Source organism: Syngnathoides biaculeatus, chromosome 6 (genome assembly GCF_019802595.1).
Source record: "Syngnathoides biaculeatus isolate LvHL_M chromosome 6, ASM1980259v1, whole genome shotgun sequence".
In the NCBI taxonomy this organism is placed as follows: Eukaryota; Metazoa; Chordata; class Actinopteri; order Syngnathiformes; family Syngnathidae; genus Syngnathoides; species Syngnathoides biaculeatus.
This window is the reverse complement of record NC_084645.1, coordinates 23,599,851-23,612,873: the sequence shown is the minus strand read 5'-3', so window position 1 is coordinate 23,612,873 and position 13,023 is coordinate 23,599,851. Positions and strand designations below refer to the sequence as shown.

Below are 13,023 nucleotides of genomic sequence, written 5' to 3'. Positions count from 1 at the left end.
GGCCGCAAGGGGGCACTCGAGCGGGAAAAAGGTAAGAATGAGACCGGTGGAATGTATGTGCCGAGGAAGTGTCTTTTACTGGTATGTTTGTTTGTTTTTTTTAACTGCCCCTGTTAGCGCTGCGCTAGCGTTAGTGTGGTGCTACTGCCGTGTCTCAGTTATTTTTACCGGCATGTTTTTTTCTTTTGGACCGGCCGTGTTAGCGCCATGCTCACGTTAGCGTGTTGCTGCTATGTTACTGCCACGTGTCAGTGAATATTTTAGGTATGTTTTTTTTTTTTTAACCACCCTTCTTAGTGCTGCGCTTCTGTGCTTTTTACCAGCCCTGTTCGTACTACCGTGTTGTTGCTATGTTAAGCTAAGCTAAGGAATTTAAACTTTGAAAACTTTTTCTGTGTACGACCTTTCTTTGGAAATATCTCGTGTTTCAACATGGGCACTTGCGGCTTTTACACACGTGCGCCTTATGCATGTACCAAATGGTATTTCCTTTACAAATGTACTGGGTGAGGTTTATAATATGTATATTATATATAATTATTATTATTAGTTCCACGTATGTTGAGAGCCAATGTCAGACAATAATTACTACTACTAATTGTGATCAAAAATAATTACTCTTATTCTTAAAATCATTAAAAGGACAACGTCAGCTAAAATCACACAAAAATAGCTGATTTAAAACTCAATTTCCTTGTTCGACGTGAGACAAGTTGGTCGTAGAGGAAAAGGTACAATTTGTAAAACAAACTTTTTGCAAGTGTAAATAACATTTAGGAATTTAATACGTTTCTGTATTTTACACGTGTTTTGTTTTTTTTAAACTGCATGGAAAGTCGGGACAAAAAAAAAATGCTGCTTGTTGCTAGGCAGGTCATTTTCGCAAAGTGTCCAGCCGGGGGCAGCAAAGAGCGAGAACTGACCTGGAACTGAGCGCTGATGCTGGGCGGTTTCTTCTTCTTGTGCAGGTGAAGCAGCGACTTGGTGATGCGGTCGTGCAACGTCACGCTGCTCAAGTGGCGCAGAGACTTCACGTCTAACAAGTGCTAGTGACAGTTTCCAAAGCATTTTCATAAAATCAGAATCCAAAACATAATCCTTAACTAGCAATGTGAAGACGGGTCCTACCTTGGGCAGACTGGGCTTGATTTTGCAGTTTTTGTTTCTCCTGTCGAGAGAGCGAAACTACGATTTCATTCGCAGACATTAAATGGAGAACAAAAGCAATTCAAATGTGGATTTGATATGAGAGTTTTGTGAGACACAAGCCTGTTACCAAGCAAGGTGCCACAGAACGCGTGTTAAAAACTATTCGACGCGGTCCGGCTTCTCACAGTAGGATTCCCTGAGCTCGTTCCAGAAGTTTGCTGTTGGACGAGTTGACGAAGATGCCGTCCTCCCCCAGGGCCGCCGGGCTCCCCGCCGAAGACAGGCGTCCCGACCTCGGGCCGCGACCGTTGCAGCCCACGCCGAAGCCATCCCTGCGGAGGGGCGGCAACGAATATCAAGACTTCGGGGCTTCCCGTTGGAATTCGCGCAGATGTCTCGATGGAAGCGCGAGGGAGGGAACACGACGTCTGTACGCACTCACCGGCTGGCTTTCTCGTTCAGGGTGTTGGCGCCTTGCAGGTCTGACAGCGGAGAGCGAGGATTCCTCCTTGCGATGCCTCCGCGAAACGGAAAAGAAGACGGCAGATGCGCTGAATCGTGGATTTGTTCATGCGGATTGTAAATCATCTTGATAATTAATAACACACACGCCTCCTTACTGGGCCGCTTTCCTTTGACTGAAGTGAGCGTGCATTTTTTCTTTCTTTGTGAGAGGCAGCAAACATTTTACAAACTCCAGAATGTCTTTTTTTTTTTTTTTTTTTAAACCAAAGTATGCAATGAATTGTACTGAACATTAAATGATTTCATTTATTCTACAACACACTGTAGATAAATGACCCCAAAAAATTATTGCATTGGTCGTGCCAAATTTTGTGTAATGTAAAGTATTCATTCATTTGTATTATATACTGTATGCAATGTTGCCTCTCAGCTGCGCAACTGCGCATTTGCGCACACTCTCATCGCAGATGAAAAGAGATCCAGCACAGTGAACTCCATCCTGACGTTTTTTTTTTTTTTTTTTTTTAATCACTGCACACTGCCTCTCACAACTGCTGCCTGGCCACACCGGGCCACACACTCTACTTCCTGGTTTACCTGACTCCGCCCCCTCCGCTCTTAAAGGGGTAATTACAATTGGTGCGTAATGTTATAATTCCATCTTGGCACAGCGTGATCGAGGATGAAACCACAGACGATACTGTGCCCAAAAAGCTAATTCTGTATTTTAAATATATATAATGTAACATTAACTCTAAAGCTGTTTGGGAGCATCATTCAGCTTTCAACATGCATTGCTAAAGATATTATGCAAGCAATAATTTAGTTTTACACCAAGAAAAAGAGATGGGGATATCATTGTGGGGTGACAAAAAATAAATAAATGAAACAATGTTGGAAGCGACATTTCAAATTTACAATTCATAGTTGGCTTGGTTTGTTGACATTTTCAAAAACACAAAATTATTCTTAAAAATGTTCTGATGGGAATGTGATCTGGACCTTTTAATGAGTTATGTAACGTCAACGGACGACACTGATTGACCGCAGTGCGTACGTCTGATGTTGCTCACGGTGGTCAAAGGGGGCGCTCACGGGCGTAGTGTGTTTGCTCAGACATAAAAAATTAGAGGGAACACTGACTGTATGTACCATATAATCAATTAAAAAAAATGTGAAACACTAACGCAGATATAAAAATAAATCATAAATCGTAGCTGGTACTAGTAAAGCATTGGCCTCGCAGTTCTGAGGTCCCGGGTTCAATCCCGGCCCCGCCTGTGTGGAGTATGCATGTTCTCCCCGTGCCTGCGTTGGTTTCCTCCGGGTGGCACTCCGGTTTCCTCCCACATCCCAAAAACATGCAACATTAATTGGACAGTCTAAATTGCCCATAGGTGTGATTGTGAGTGCGGCTGTTTGTCTCCACGTGCCCTGTGATTGGCTGGCGACCAGTTCAGGGTGTGCCCCGCCTCCTGCCCGTTGACAGCAGAGATACTCTCCAGCACTCCCCGCGACCCTCGTGAGGATAAGCGGCAAAGAAAATGGATGGATGGATGGATGGATTTAGCAATACATTTAGTTCCAAATGTACTTTTATTTATTTTTATTTTATGTGTTTTCCTAAGGATAAGATAACCAAGGCAGTTTTTTTTTTCACCCTGAATGCTGTCATGTATTTTTACTTTGTTCGGGGACTTTTATTCCAAGCTGTCCTCGGAAAAATCTTTCATCATCGTGACAGTGGAGGACACACTCTGCCACACTTGTTTACTTATTTACAACATGCGCATTTCTCCTCAACAAAGCCTTCTCTTCTTCTTTTTTTTTTTTTTTTTATTTTCATTTGGGCCAGTTTTGTAATCTTGCATTGTTTCTGCGAAACGAATCAGATTCCATTTAACGGCGTGTTGTAGAATAATAACGATACACATGACGAATAAAGAAAGTCCAATCTTATCAACATCTGCCCGGCCCACTCGGGACAAATTCCACAGATTTTTCCGATCGGTCACAAAGGGAACTGAGCGCCCGGGGTTCCGTTTCTTACGGTTTGCCGCTAAAGCTTCTCGGTCCACATGTTACTGACCACAAGTAACGGCCTCGGCCTGGAATTGATTTCAGAGAGTTTTCACTCGAGCCCAACTTGGAAACGTGCCCCCCGTTTTAAAGTCCGTTAACAAGGCGACCGCTTCCAAGAAGCACGTTCCGGCCGGCCGCTTACGGTAATACAAGTAAGGCGCTAAGAGCAGGCCAAATTTTACTCCTGACGACTACGACTGTAATTTAATTGACTCGGACAAATTTCTTCTCTTAAATCAAATCAGAGCTGTCAATTTGTGGCAGAATTCTTGCATTTTTTTTTTTTCTCTAATGTCCCGTTTAATGTGACCCACCGAATCACGGACCCACTTACTGTATTTCTCATCTTTGCACCTTTGCAGGATCTCAAGGCTCCTCTGGTGAACGGGATGATGGAGGAAACTGAAGCTGTCGACCGTTTTGACAGCGACGCAAGGGATGGCGGCGTCGTGACCTGCCGAGCGGAATGAGACCAAGTTTGCAAATCACGTCAAATCAAATCATCAAACGCGGCGATAATTTTGCACTGTAACTGCGCCAACCCTGCAATTTCCTTCATCGTTGATTCATCCTCTGCAGCATTTCAAATTCATCCATCCAGCCATCGATTTTCTTAGCTGCCTATCCTCACGAGGGTCGCAGGGAGTGCTGGAGCCTATCCCAGCTGTCAACGGGCAGGAGGCGGGGCGCTCGCCAACCAATCGCAGGGCACATACAGACAAACAACCAATCGCACTCACAATCACACCTAGGGGCAATTTGGAGCGTCCAATTAATGTTGCATGTTTTGGGGATGTGGGAGGAAACCCACGCAGGCACGCGGAGAACATGCAAACTCCACACAGAGAGTGTGTGAGGATAAGCGGCTAAGAAAATGGATGGAATAATTGAAGTCTGGGAATGGCTGAAAAAAGTTTTTGGGAGGCGAGTGCACGCCATTGAATTTTGTTTACGTTGTCACCTGTGAGACGCGTGCGCTGCTCTTCTCACAAGTATCTCCATTCTGTATTGAATAAATCCACGAAAAGTACCGTAATTCCCGGCCTACAGAGGGCACCTGGTTATAAGCCTCACCCAGTGTATTTGTCAAGGAAATACCATTTGGTACATACCTAGGCCGGAGCTGTGTAAAGGCCGCAAGCGCCCACATTGAATCCGACATTAAAATAAGAGATATTTACAAAGAAAGACGGTACAAAGAGAGTTGAACGCTCGTGCCGCCACGCTAATGCTAACACCAACGTGCTAACGCTAGCGCCGCGCTAACAGGGCCGGTTAAAAAAAAAAAAAAAAACATCTTGGTAAAAAAAATGACTGAGACACAAGCAGTCACACGCTAGTGCAGCGTGAACCGGTAAATGTCAATTCCTCGGCAGATACATTCCACCGCTCTCACGCTTACCTTTTCCGCTCGAGTGCCCCCTTGTGGCCGTTAGAAAAAAAATGCACAAATGAGCCGCATCACCGCATGTGAAAAAAGTCGATGGTTATCGGCCGGAAATTACGGTACTACGGATACTGTGATGTAATGTGATTGTAATAGGTGTGAATCATCAATGAGTAATTGTAGTGAATTGCATGTTCTCATATTTGTAATGAATATTCAAATTATGAGCGGATCAAATCATAACTGCAGTGAATCGTCACACAATCGTATCAGCGGCCATCTCACTCGTCTTCTTGTGCGTGTGCCGGCGTCCGGCCTCCCTGAAAGCCACCAGGGCCCTGAAGTAGGCGCGCAACACGGCCCAGCGGAAGGTGGCCACGGGGTCGATACCCATCAGGCCGCAGATGAAGGCGTTCTTGCTGCTCTTCAGCAAAGCCACCACGTCGGGACGCATGTGGTCCGTGTTCTTCTCCCGGAAGTCCTGAACAGAGCAGGAGACGCCCAAATGTCATTAAGTGTCGTTTTTGTACGGCGATCGTGCACGTGACATCACCGTTTTCACGGCGCCATATTGCCTGTCAAACAGTGTGGGGGACATTGAACCGGAGGAGAACCTGTTGTGCGGTTTGTTGTCACAACAATCGAGACGGATATTCAAAGAGATCATTCTATGGAATAACAGCTGAAAAGATCAGAAAAGATTGAAGGATTTCGGCAATTTTACGCGATGGGTGGCGCCCAACCAAAATACACACACCCCAGTGTAGCGATCGCTTCATTTCAGGTAGGAATTATTCCTCTCAGTCTCAAATTACCAAAAAGCATTTATAATGCCAAGTTGGCTCATTTGAGAACAATGCCGATTTAAAAAAAAAAGAAAATAAACCATCTATCGCAGCAGAAAGGTTCATGCGTGGCCGGAATCGCTTCCGTGTACGTTCCGTGGAGACGAGTCCGTCCTCTTTTTTTTTTTTGTTTTCAATCATAGTTAATGAATGCGAGTTTGTGCAAAACCAGGGGTCATTTATTTAAAAGATCGATGGATTCAGGTGTGACGGTCTGAGCGCTCACAGAGCTGAAAAGTCTTCTTCAGGTTATTGCGCATGCGCGTCGAATTTTTGGAAATGTTTCCACTTTTTCAACATCCGAGGCAGTCTGAATCTTCCCCATCCAGGCTGCTTCCGCGTGTTCATTTACACTCCGTGTGCAAACAATACGTTTGCGTTGGTTTCTGTATTCTTTCACTCACTTACTTTTCAGCACGGGGGCGCGCTCAAACTGTCACACCGGCAAAGGTTAACGCGTGGCCGAACACGCTTCCGCGTTCACGAGCCGTCAAAACCGTCACTCAGTGGGATTTATTCCCGATGGGAACAGATCCAGCAACGTATGCGTCCAGACTTTTATTTTCAAATTTTTCCGTGTAAATCTCGACGAGTTCACCAGATCCATGTGTAGATCCAGTTGTCCAAGACCAGGGGAAGCGAATTAACAGTCCAATTTCTTATCGGCGAAAACATCGACTTCGGCATTAAATACGGGTCCTCTATGCCGAGTTCATCTCATTTTTCCACTTGCCGTCGTTTATTTTCACCTTCTGAACGTCTGACGGTATCGCACAAGACTACAGGACGTATTTCCGTGTCGTCTCCAACCGACTTAGCATCAAGCAACGCTTAGCTTGACCAGCAATATGGCGAGGTAAACAAAAGTCACGTGATTTTACGACGGAGGTGCACGAGCTCTGTCGTACGGCTGGTTTCGCTAACTGCAAGTTTGCAACTTGACGGCGGTGCTACTAAGAGGCGGATTAAAGTCGGGAAGGGCCAGGTGCCGAATGCGCCGCCCGCCGCGGTCGCCAATGAAAGCGCATTTGCGGCCAGCAGAACACGCCAAGCATTCCCCGAGACCGCACGTTGGACACCCGCGCTTGAAACGGTTTTCTCCGCATCTCACGGCGCGCGCCAGACACCTCGCCGCTTCCCGGCCGGGATAACCGACTGCAACAGAGTCGTATTATCCAAAACACTGGAGCGCTTCCAGCACACGTGCTTCTTATCAGAGCGCGGCCGGGAGGCGAGCGGGAGAATTAGATTTAGCGAGGAGGGGGAGGAAGGGGGGGGGGGGGGGGGGGAAATGGGGAATATATTTTTTAAAAAAAAGTAGGTCAACAGCATGACAAGTTTATAAAAGGCTTGGAGGAAAGCAGAGAAAAGATGGTTCATCTGTGAAGTAGGCCAATTATACTTTGGATGTGCTGGATCAACACAAAACTGCCTTGACAAAAGGCGCTTTCAACATCTCATAAATAGTTTTGGTATTTTTATTTATGAACCTCTTTTTCCCCCCTCTGGTTGCCGTTTTGTATACTGAATAAAAAAAAAACAACAAAAAAAAAAAAAAAAAACGAATGTCATTTAAAAAAATATTGGGTGCGCTACGCAGACAAAACCAACTTAAAACAAAAACAACTTGTGTGGACACGGTACCGTGTCGTGATCGGAGTGAATCGTATTAAAATTGGAGTGAATTCCATAATAGTAATAAATTTTGCTCGCCCTGCCGCGAATAAATAAAAATTGCACCCTATCCCTGAAATATAAATTCATTCAGGTGCAGTGAAGACGCTCCATGTCCTCAAATGTCCCGGTTAAAGTTAGCAAATCAGTTAATTCTGATATTATTTATTGATTGAATTATCAGCTATTATTATCCATCAAAAATTCACAATTGTTTCAAAGAAAACAAAATATTCTACACTAATTTTTTTCCCAAACTTTCAATGTCAACATATCTTCAGTGTAAGGTGCCCGAAATGAAGTTTTGCGATACGAGACGAGTTTTCTGAAGATAATATTTTCATTTTTGGGATATTCTGGACATTTCTTTGATTGCTTAATATGGCTTCTCCATGAAAACTAACAGAAATGAATCTTAGTAATTTTTTTTCTTCTTTTCTACTTTTACAAACAATCTTTTTTTCATCACCCAAGTTGCTTTTATCATTTATTTCACTGTACAGAGAACCTCAATATACTGCTGCAATACACCAGAGGGATCTGTGACTTGAAGTGCCAGGATGAGGCAGCCATTTTGTATTCACTGCTGGTGATCTTTCTCAGATGTAAAGGAAGATGGATGAATTTGTAAATTATTGCATCTCTTAGTGTTCCACGACTGCATAAAGACGAGGGTACGTAATATGTTAAATGTTCTCGATCACATTTCGTACCAGAAGGCAGTTCGAGAAGTGATTTGTTCGAAAACAGAATCGATATTTCCAATTACAATTAATGGGATAAGATAAGAAATAATGCGTTCCAAGCCTTAAAAAAATCTGGCTTTTTAAAGCGTTTTTTCATCTTTTCCTGATAATAAACTGCATAGTAGAAATACATCAATAGTTTCATACTTTATATAACAAAAGAATTTAAGCAATGTTGTTTTTTTTTTTTTTTGCCTAAAATGTATGCTTTAGGAGTAGAGTCGGCTAGGCTGGGAGTGTGTTGCCGTGTCTGTAGCGACTCGGCCCCCAGCCTCGTAAACTTTTCTATGAACAAAAGTAATGTAAATAATAAAAAAATAACTTCAAACAAGCAATAATGAGGGAAAAAAAACAAAAAAATACGTCTTATATTTTTTACAACATACAAAAACATTAACTTGTAATTTGAGTTAACGAAATCTTTGAAACAAAAACAAAAATGCTAACGGAACAAAGCATTATTAGAGTTCATAAATACTGTATTAAATCTCTTTGGCGGGGGTGACTCGCCCCCCCCCGGAAGTTCTTTTCTTTTCCCAAAGAACTGAGATCAGTGTCACTTCTTAGGAGCCATGATTGGGGGTTCATAGTCCGCAATAGGAAGAAGAAAAAAAAAAAAAAAAACAGTTCGAGAACTTGATTTTCTTTCAAAAACAAAAGCAAAAAAAATAAATAAATCTCGAAATTTTTGTTCGAAAACCGATTTGTTCGAGAACGGGGACGTTCGAGAACCGAGTATTCACCGTTGATCCAGTTGTGTCCACAGAGTTTGAAGGGAAACGCGGACACGATTTTTATGAACCTGTTTGCATCTTTAGCATAATAAAAATATTGCAATGGACCGCCACGATTTGCTCGGTCGATAAAGATTGATTGATTTAGAAAATAGCAGGACATGTGGGAGACATCCCCATATAAAATAAAAGTGGCATAAAAAAAAAAAAATGCTAATTTACTGGTAAGTGTCTTGCCTGTTAGTGATGAAATTATATGAAATGAAACCATCACTTCAAAGTAAAATGGCGGACTTCCATTTTCTGTTCGCTTTCGCTTTTTGTGGGTGTCCTCGCGTCAAACGCGGATTGAAACCTTTGTGGGAGGTTTTGGGGAGCTGAATTTTGGAAAAGACAACTGCGGAGGACGCCGTAGAGGAACAAAACTCACCTTAACGCCGTACTTGACTTTCCCGGCGTAGTGCCTGATGATGAACGCGGGCTCCATGACGGCGGGGAACTCGATGTAGCTGTTTCCCTCATGCTGCCGCTTGAACTTGTCCAGCAAGGTCTGATTGGACGCCTGAGGAAAACTAACACCACAAACGACACGCACGGTGACGCCGAGAGTCGTCGGCCAACGCCTCCGCAAAAATTCCAGCAGGGGGCGTACTTGCACTCCTCGTCCAGCAAGTGGAAGAGCGCGGTGGGTTTTTTGCTGATGAGGTTGATGCAGCCGCTGTTGTCGATGTAGTCGATGGTGTGCCAGCTGATGCCCTCGGCTCGGTACTCCTCCTGCGAGACCGACATCGCAACATTGTCAGCAAAGGCTACGAGCCAAAGCGAATTCAGGGATTAGTTTCCAAATGTATTAAACGCGTTTGAAGGGAAACGTGAAAAGACTTGGCAACGACACACCCCCAATTTCTACCGCTACTGCGTGCATTTAACGTACTACGGTTTTGCGCTGGAAAACTTTGGTGAACACACACCAAAAGATTAAAAATAAATAAATAAATCGGAGATTAAAATGATTCTGTTTAGGTTCGGCACCACAGTGGCTCAGCTGTAAAGCGTTGGCCTCGCAGTTCTGCGGTGCCGGGTTCAATCCCGGACCCGGCTGTGTGGAGTTTGCCTGTTCTCGCCGTGCCTGCGTGGGTTTTCTCTGGGTGGCGCTCCGGTTTCCTCCCACTCCTATTCATTGGACACTCTAAATTGCCCCTAGGTGTGATTGCGATTGCGGCTGTTTGTCTCCATGTGCCCTGCGATTGATCCAGCACTTCCCGCGACCCTTGTGAGGATAAGCGGCTAAAAAAGATGGATGGATAGATCTTTACAGTAGCTGCTATTGTCTGGCAACAAGTTCAGGGTGTACCCCGCCTCCTGCCCGTTGACACCCGGGATCGGCTACGGCGCTCCCCGTGACCCTTGTGAGGATAAGCGGCCGAGAAAATGGATGACTGGACGGATGTTGACAACAGAAACCATTCGACAACTGCGCAACCTGCGATCCCTTCGGGGAAACATCGGCACCACACGTTTGTTCTTCGTCGGCTCTTCTGTCCTAGCGAACTGGATTGGAGATCCCCGGTGAAGCAATTATTGGTCTAAAATTTCATATTTGAGTGAAACATACGCCATCTTCATCATACGCTTTTATCAGATGTAATGCCATCGTAGGACTATTTTTCAAAATTCACTTGTAATCGTTTTTTTTTTTTTTTTTTTTGGGGGGGGGGGGGGTGTTTTGTTACGGGTGCATCACCCCCACTATGAAGGCAACAAAACGGCAGCGACTCAGCTTGTCACATCCTTCACTCGGTTCGAACGGCTTGGACAGCGGAAGCGTTGAGCGAGCCTCGCCCGTGACGTGTTCTTCTCAAACACACGCCTCATTTCTAATGTCTTCTTCTTCTCGTCTAGCCCGCAGACAACGGCACCCCCGCCGCTGCGGTGCCACAGCCCATTTGGACTCGGTTTCGGTGACGGCTCGCAACGAGGAGTGGGATGCAATTTCACCTCCGGGGGAAAAACGAGTTTCCGCTGTCTTGGGAAGACTTTCGGAAGGAAAATTGAACAAACGTGGGAAAAGAAGGAAGAAATCATTTCGAGGTAAAAGAACGCGGCAAGCGTGTACCTGCTCGAGTTTGAAGATGTGCTGGTTGAAGTAGTGCTGCAGCCGCTCGTTGGCAAAATTGATGCAGAACTGCTCGAAGCTGTTGTTCTCGTAGTCCTCGAATCCAAAGATGTCCAACACGCCGATGGAAAAGATCTGGAAGGTGGCAACAAGCATTTCTCATCCTCAATTGCACCATTCCATACGTCCACGTAGAGCATTTTTCTCTCAATCAAACCGTCTGGAAGTCACTTCTTTTTAAGGTTAATGTGAAATAAAATTGAACTAATCTAAATTTGCGATCCGAGTTTGTGCTATATTTACCGGTGAAACTATTACTGTCGGCTATGAGGAATAGTTTTACGAAGGGGGAGGGGGGGGGGGGTTGTCCATTACTTGTGATTTTCCACTATTCACAGGAAACCGGAGTGCCACCCGGAGAAAACCTACACAGGCATAGCGAGAACACGCAAACTCCACACAGGCCGGGCCGGGTCCTCATAACTGTGAGGCCAACAACGCTTTACCAGCTGAACCACCGTGCCGCTATATCTATATATATATATATATATATATATATACATAGATATAAAAATATATGGAGCTGGGTTTCTATTATGGAAGTGAATTCTTTCTTGCCTTTTCGGGCCATTTAGTTCCCTGGCAAGATTTCTCATTAGTATGCACAGGCTGAAGAAGGCGGGCCCTCATTTCATTAGGGAATGGACTGTCAAATAAGTTCTCTCGTTCTCTCTCTCTTAAAGAGAGAAGAGAGAGAAAAAAAAAGGAAGGCTTTATTGCCCCCTAAGAGCATATATTGTTATTTTATTTGAAGCTAAGAACAATAACCTTGATAACAACGCTTGACGTGATCAGCGTGACGTCAGCGCCGAGGGAACACAAAGACGCGCAGGAACAGACGCACGCGGGACCGGAGGGGGGGTAACGTGAGCTAAGAGTGGGAATTCGACGCCATCTGCCCGAATATTTCTGACACACTCAAACACGGGCGCAACCCCCCCCCCGGCCCCGTCGGGATGGACGCGTCTCACCTTTGAATTGTCCTCCAGGTCCTTGTTGTTGAGCAGCGCGTGATTGGCCCGGAACACGATCCAGTCGAAGAGGGCGCTGTACAGCGACTTGGCCATGGAGTCCCTCACGGTGCCCGCCTGCACACAAAACCGACACCCTCGGGAAAGTTACTTCCAAAATGTAATCCATTACAGAGTACGGATTCCATTACAGTACTGTCTGAGCTCTTGTTTGCGGAAAAATGTATTGAGTTGGGGTTGGATAAAACGTGAGGAATTTAACAATTTGTGCACATATTTTTAAACATTGCATGGCACAGATTCCTTATGTGTGCACCTTCACCACATGGTGGCAGTATTATCCATATATACTGCAGTAAGAGTCACTTTTCGCAGATGATAAAGAATATATCCCTATGAGTATTGTTATCATATATTGTTTGGCTCCATGTATTCTTGCGAATATTAAAGGGTTATAACGGCGACATCAACGCTAATTTCCATAGCCCGTCTATAGCGTTTTGCATCGCGTGTTAGCATTAAGCTAAGTGCACTGTCCCAAGGTTACGCGGGTTGTGGGAACGCAGCGACGCCGTATTGTGCCTCGCTGCGGCTGAGGTCCGCCGAGACCATTAAAGCGCTGCTTTTTGCATTATTGATTCTTTGCGGTATTTTTAGTCAACTGGGTCGTGACGCTTCAGACAAGTTATGCAAGAAAGGTTATGAATAATTCATGACGCGAACATCATCATGCAGTTTTAAGGGGACTGACAGCTGGGATGCGAAAGTTCCAGTATACTTTTATATATAGTATA

At 44.8% G+C, this 13,023-nt stretch overlaps 1 protein-coding gene across 12 annotated transcripts in view; it reads right to left on the bottom strand.

Moving 5' to 3' along the window:
• The window catches only part of LOC133502492 (unconventional myosin-IXAa-like), a 122,661-nt gene that overhangs the window by 23,312 nt on the left and 86,326 nt on the right, over positions 1-13,023 (bottom strand). For all 12 annotated transcript variants that reach the window (XM_061823341.1, XM_061823339.1, XM_061823340.1 and 9 more), the window contains 10 exons: positions 12,230-12,346; positions 11,199-11,333; positions 9,735-9,856; positions 9,513-9,654; positions 5,369-5,564; positions 4,031-4,150; positions 1,592-1,667; positions 1,335-1,481; positions 1,129-1,168; positions 924-1,046 (listed from right to left, as the gene is read on the bottom strand). In XM_061823341.1, the coding sequence (XP_061679325.1) occupies positions 924-1,046; positions 1,129-1,168; positions 1,335-1,481; positions 1,592-1,667; positions 4,031-4,150; positions 5,369-5,564; positions 9,513-9,654; positions 9,735-9,856; positions 11,199-11,333; positions 12,230-12,346 (1,218 nt within the window). The remainder of the gene's footprint in view (positions 1-923; positions 1,047-1,128; positions 1,169-1,334; positions 1,482-1,591; positions 1,668-4,030; positions 4,151-5,368; positions 5,565-9,512; positions 9,655-9,734; positions 9,857-11,198; positions 11,334-12,229; positions 12,347-13,023) is intronic.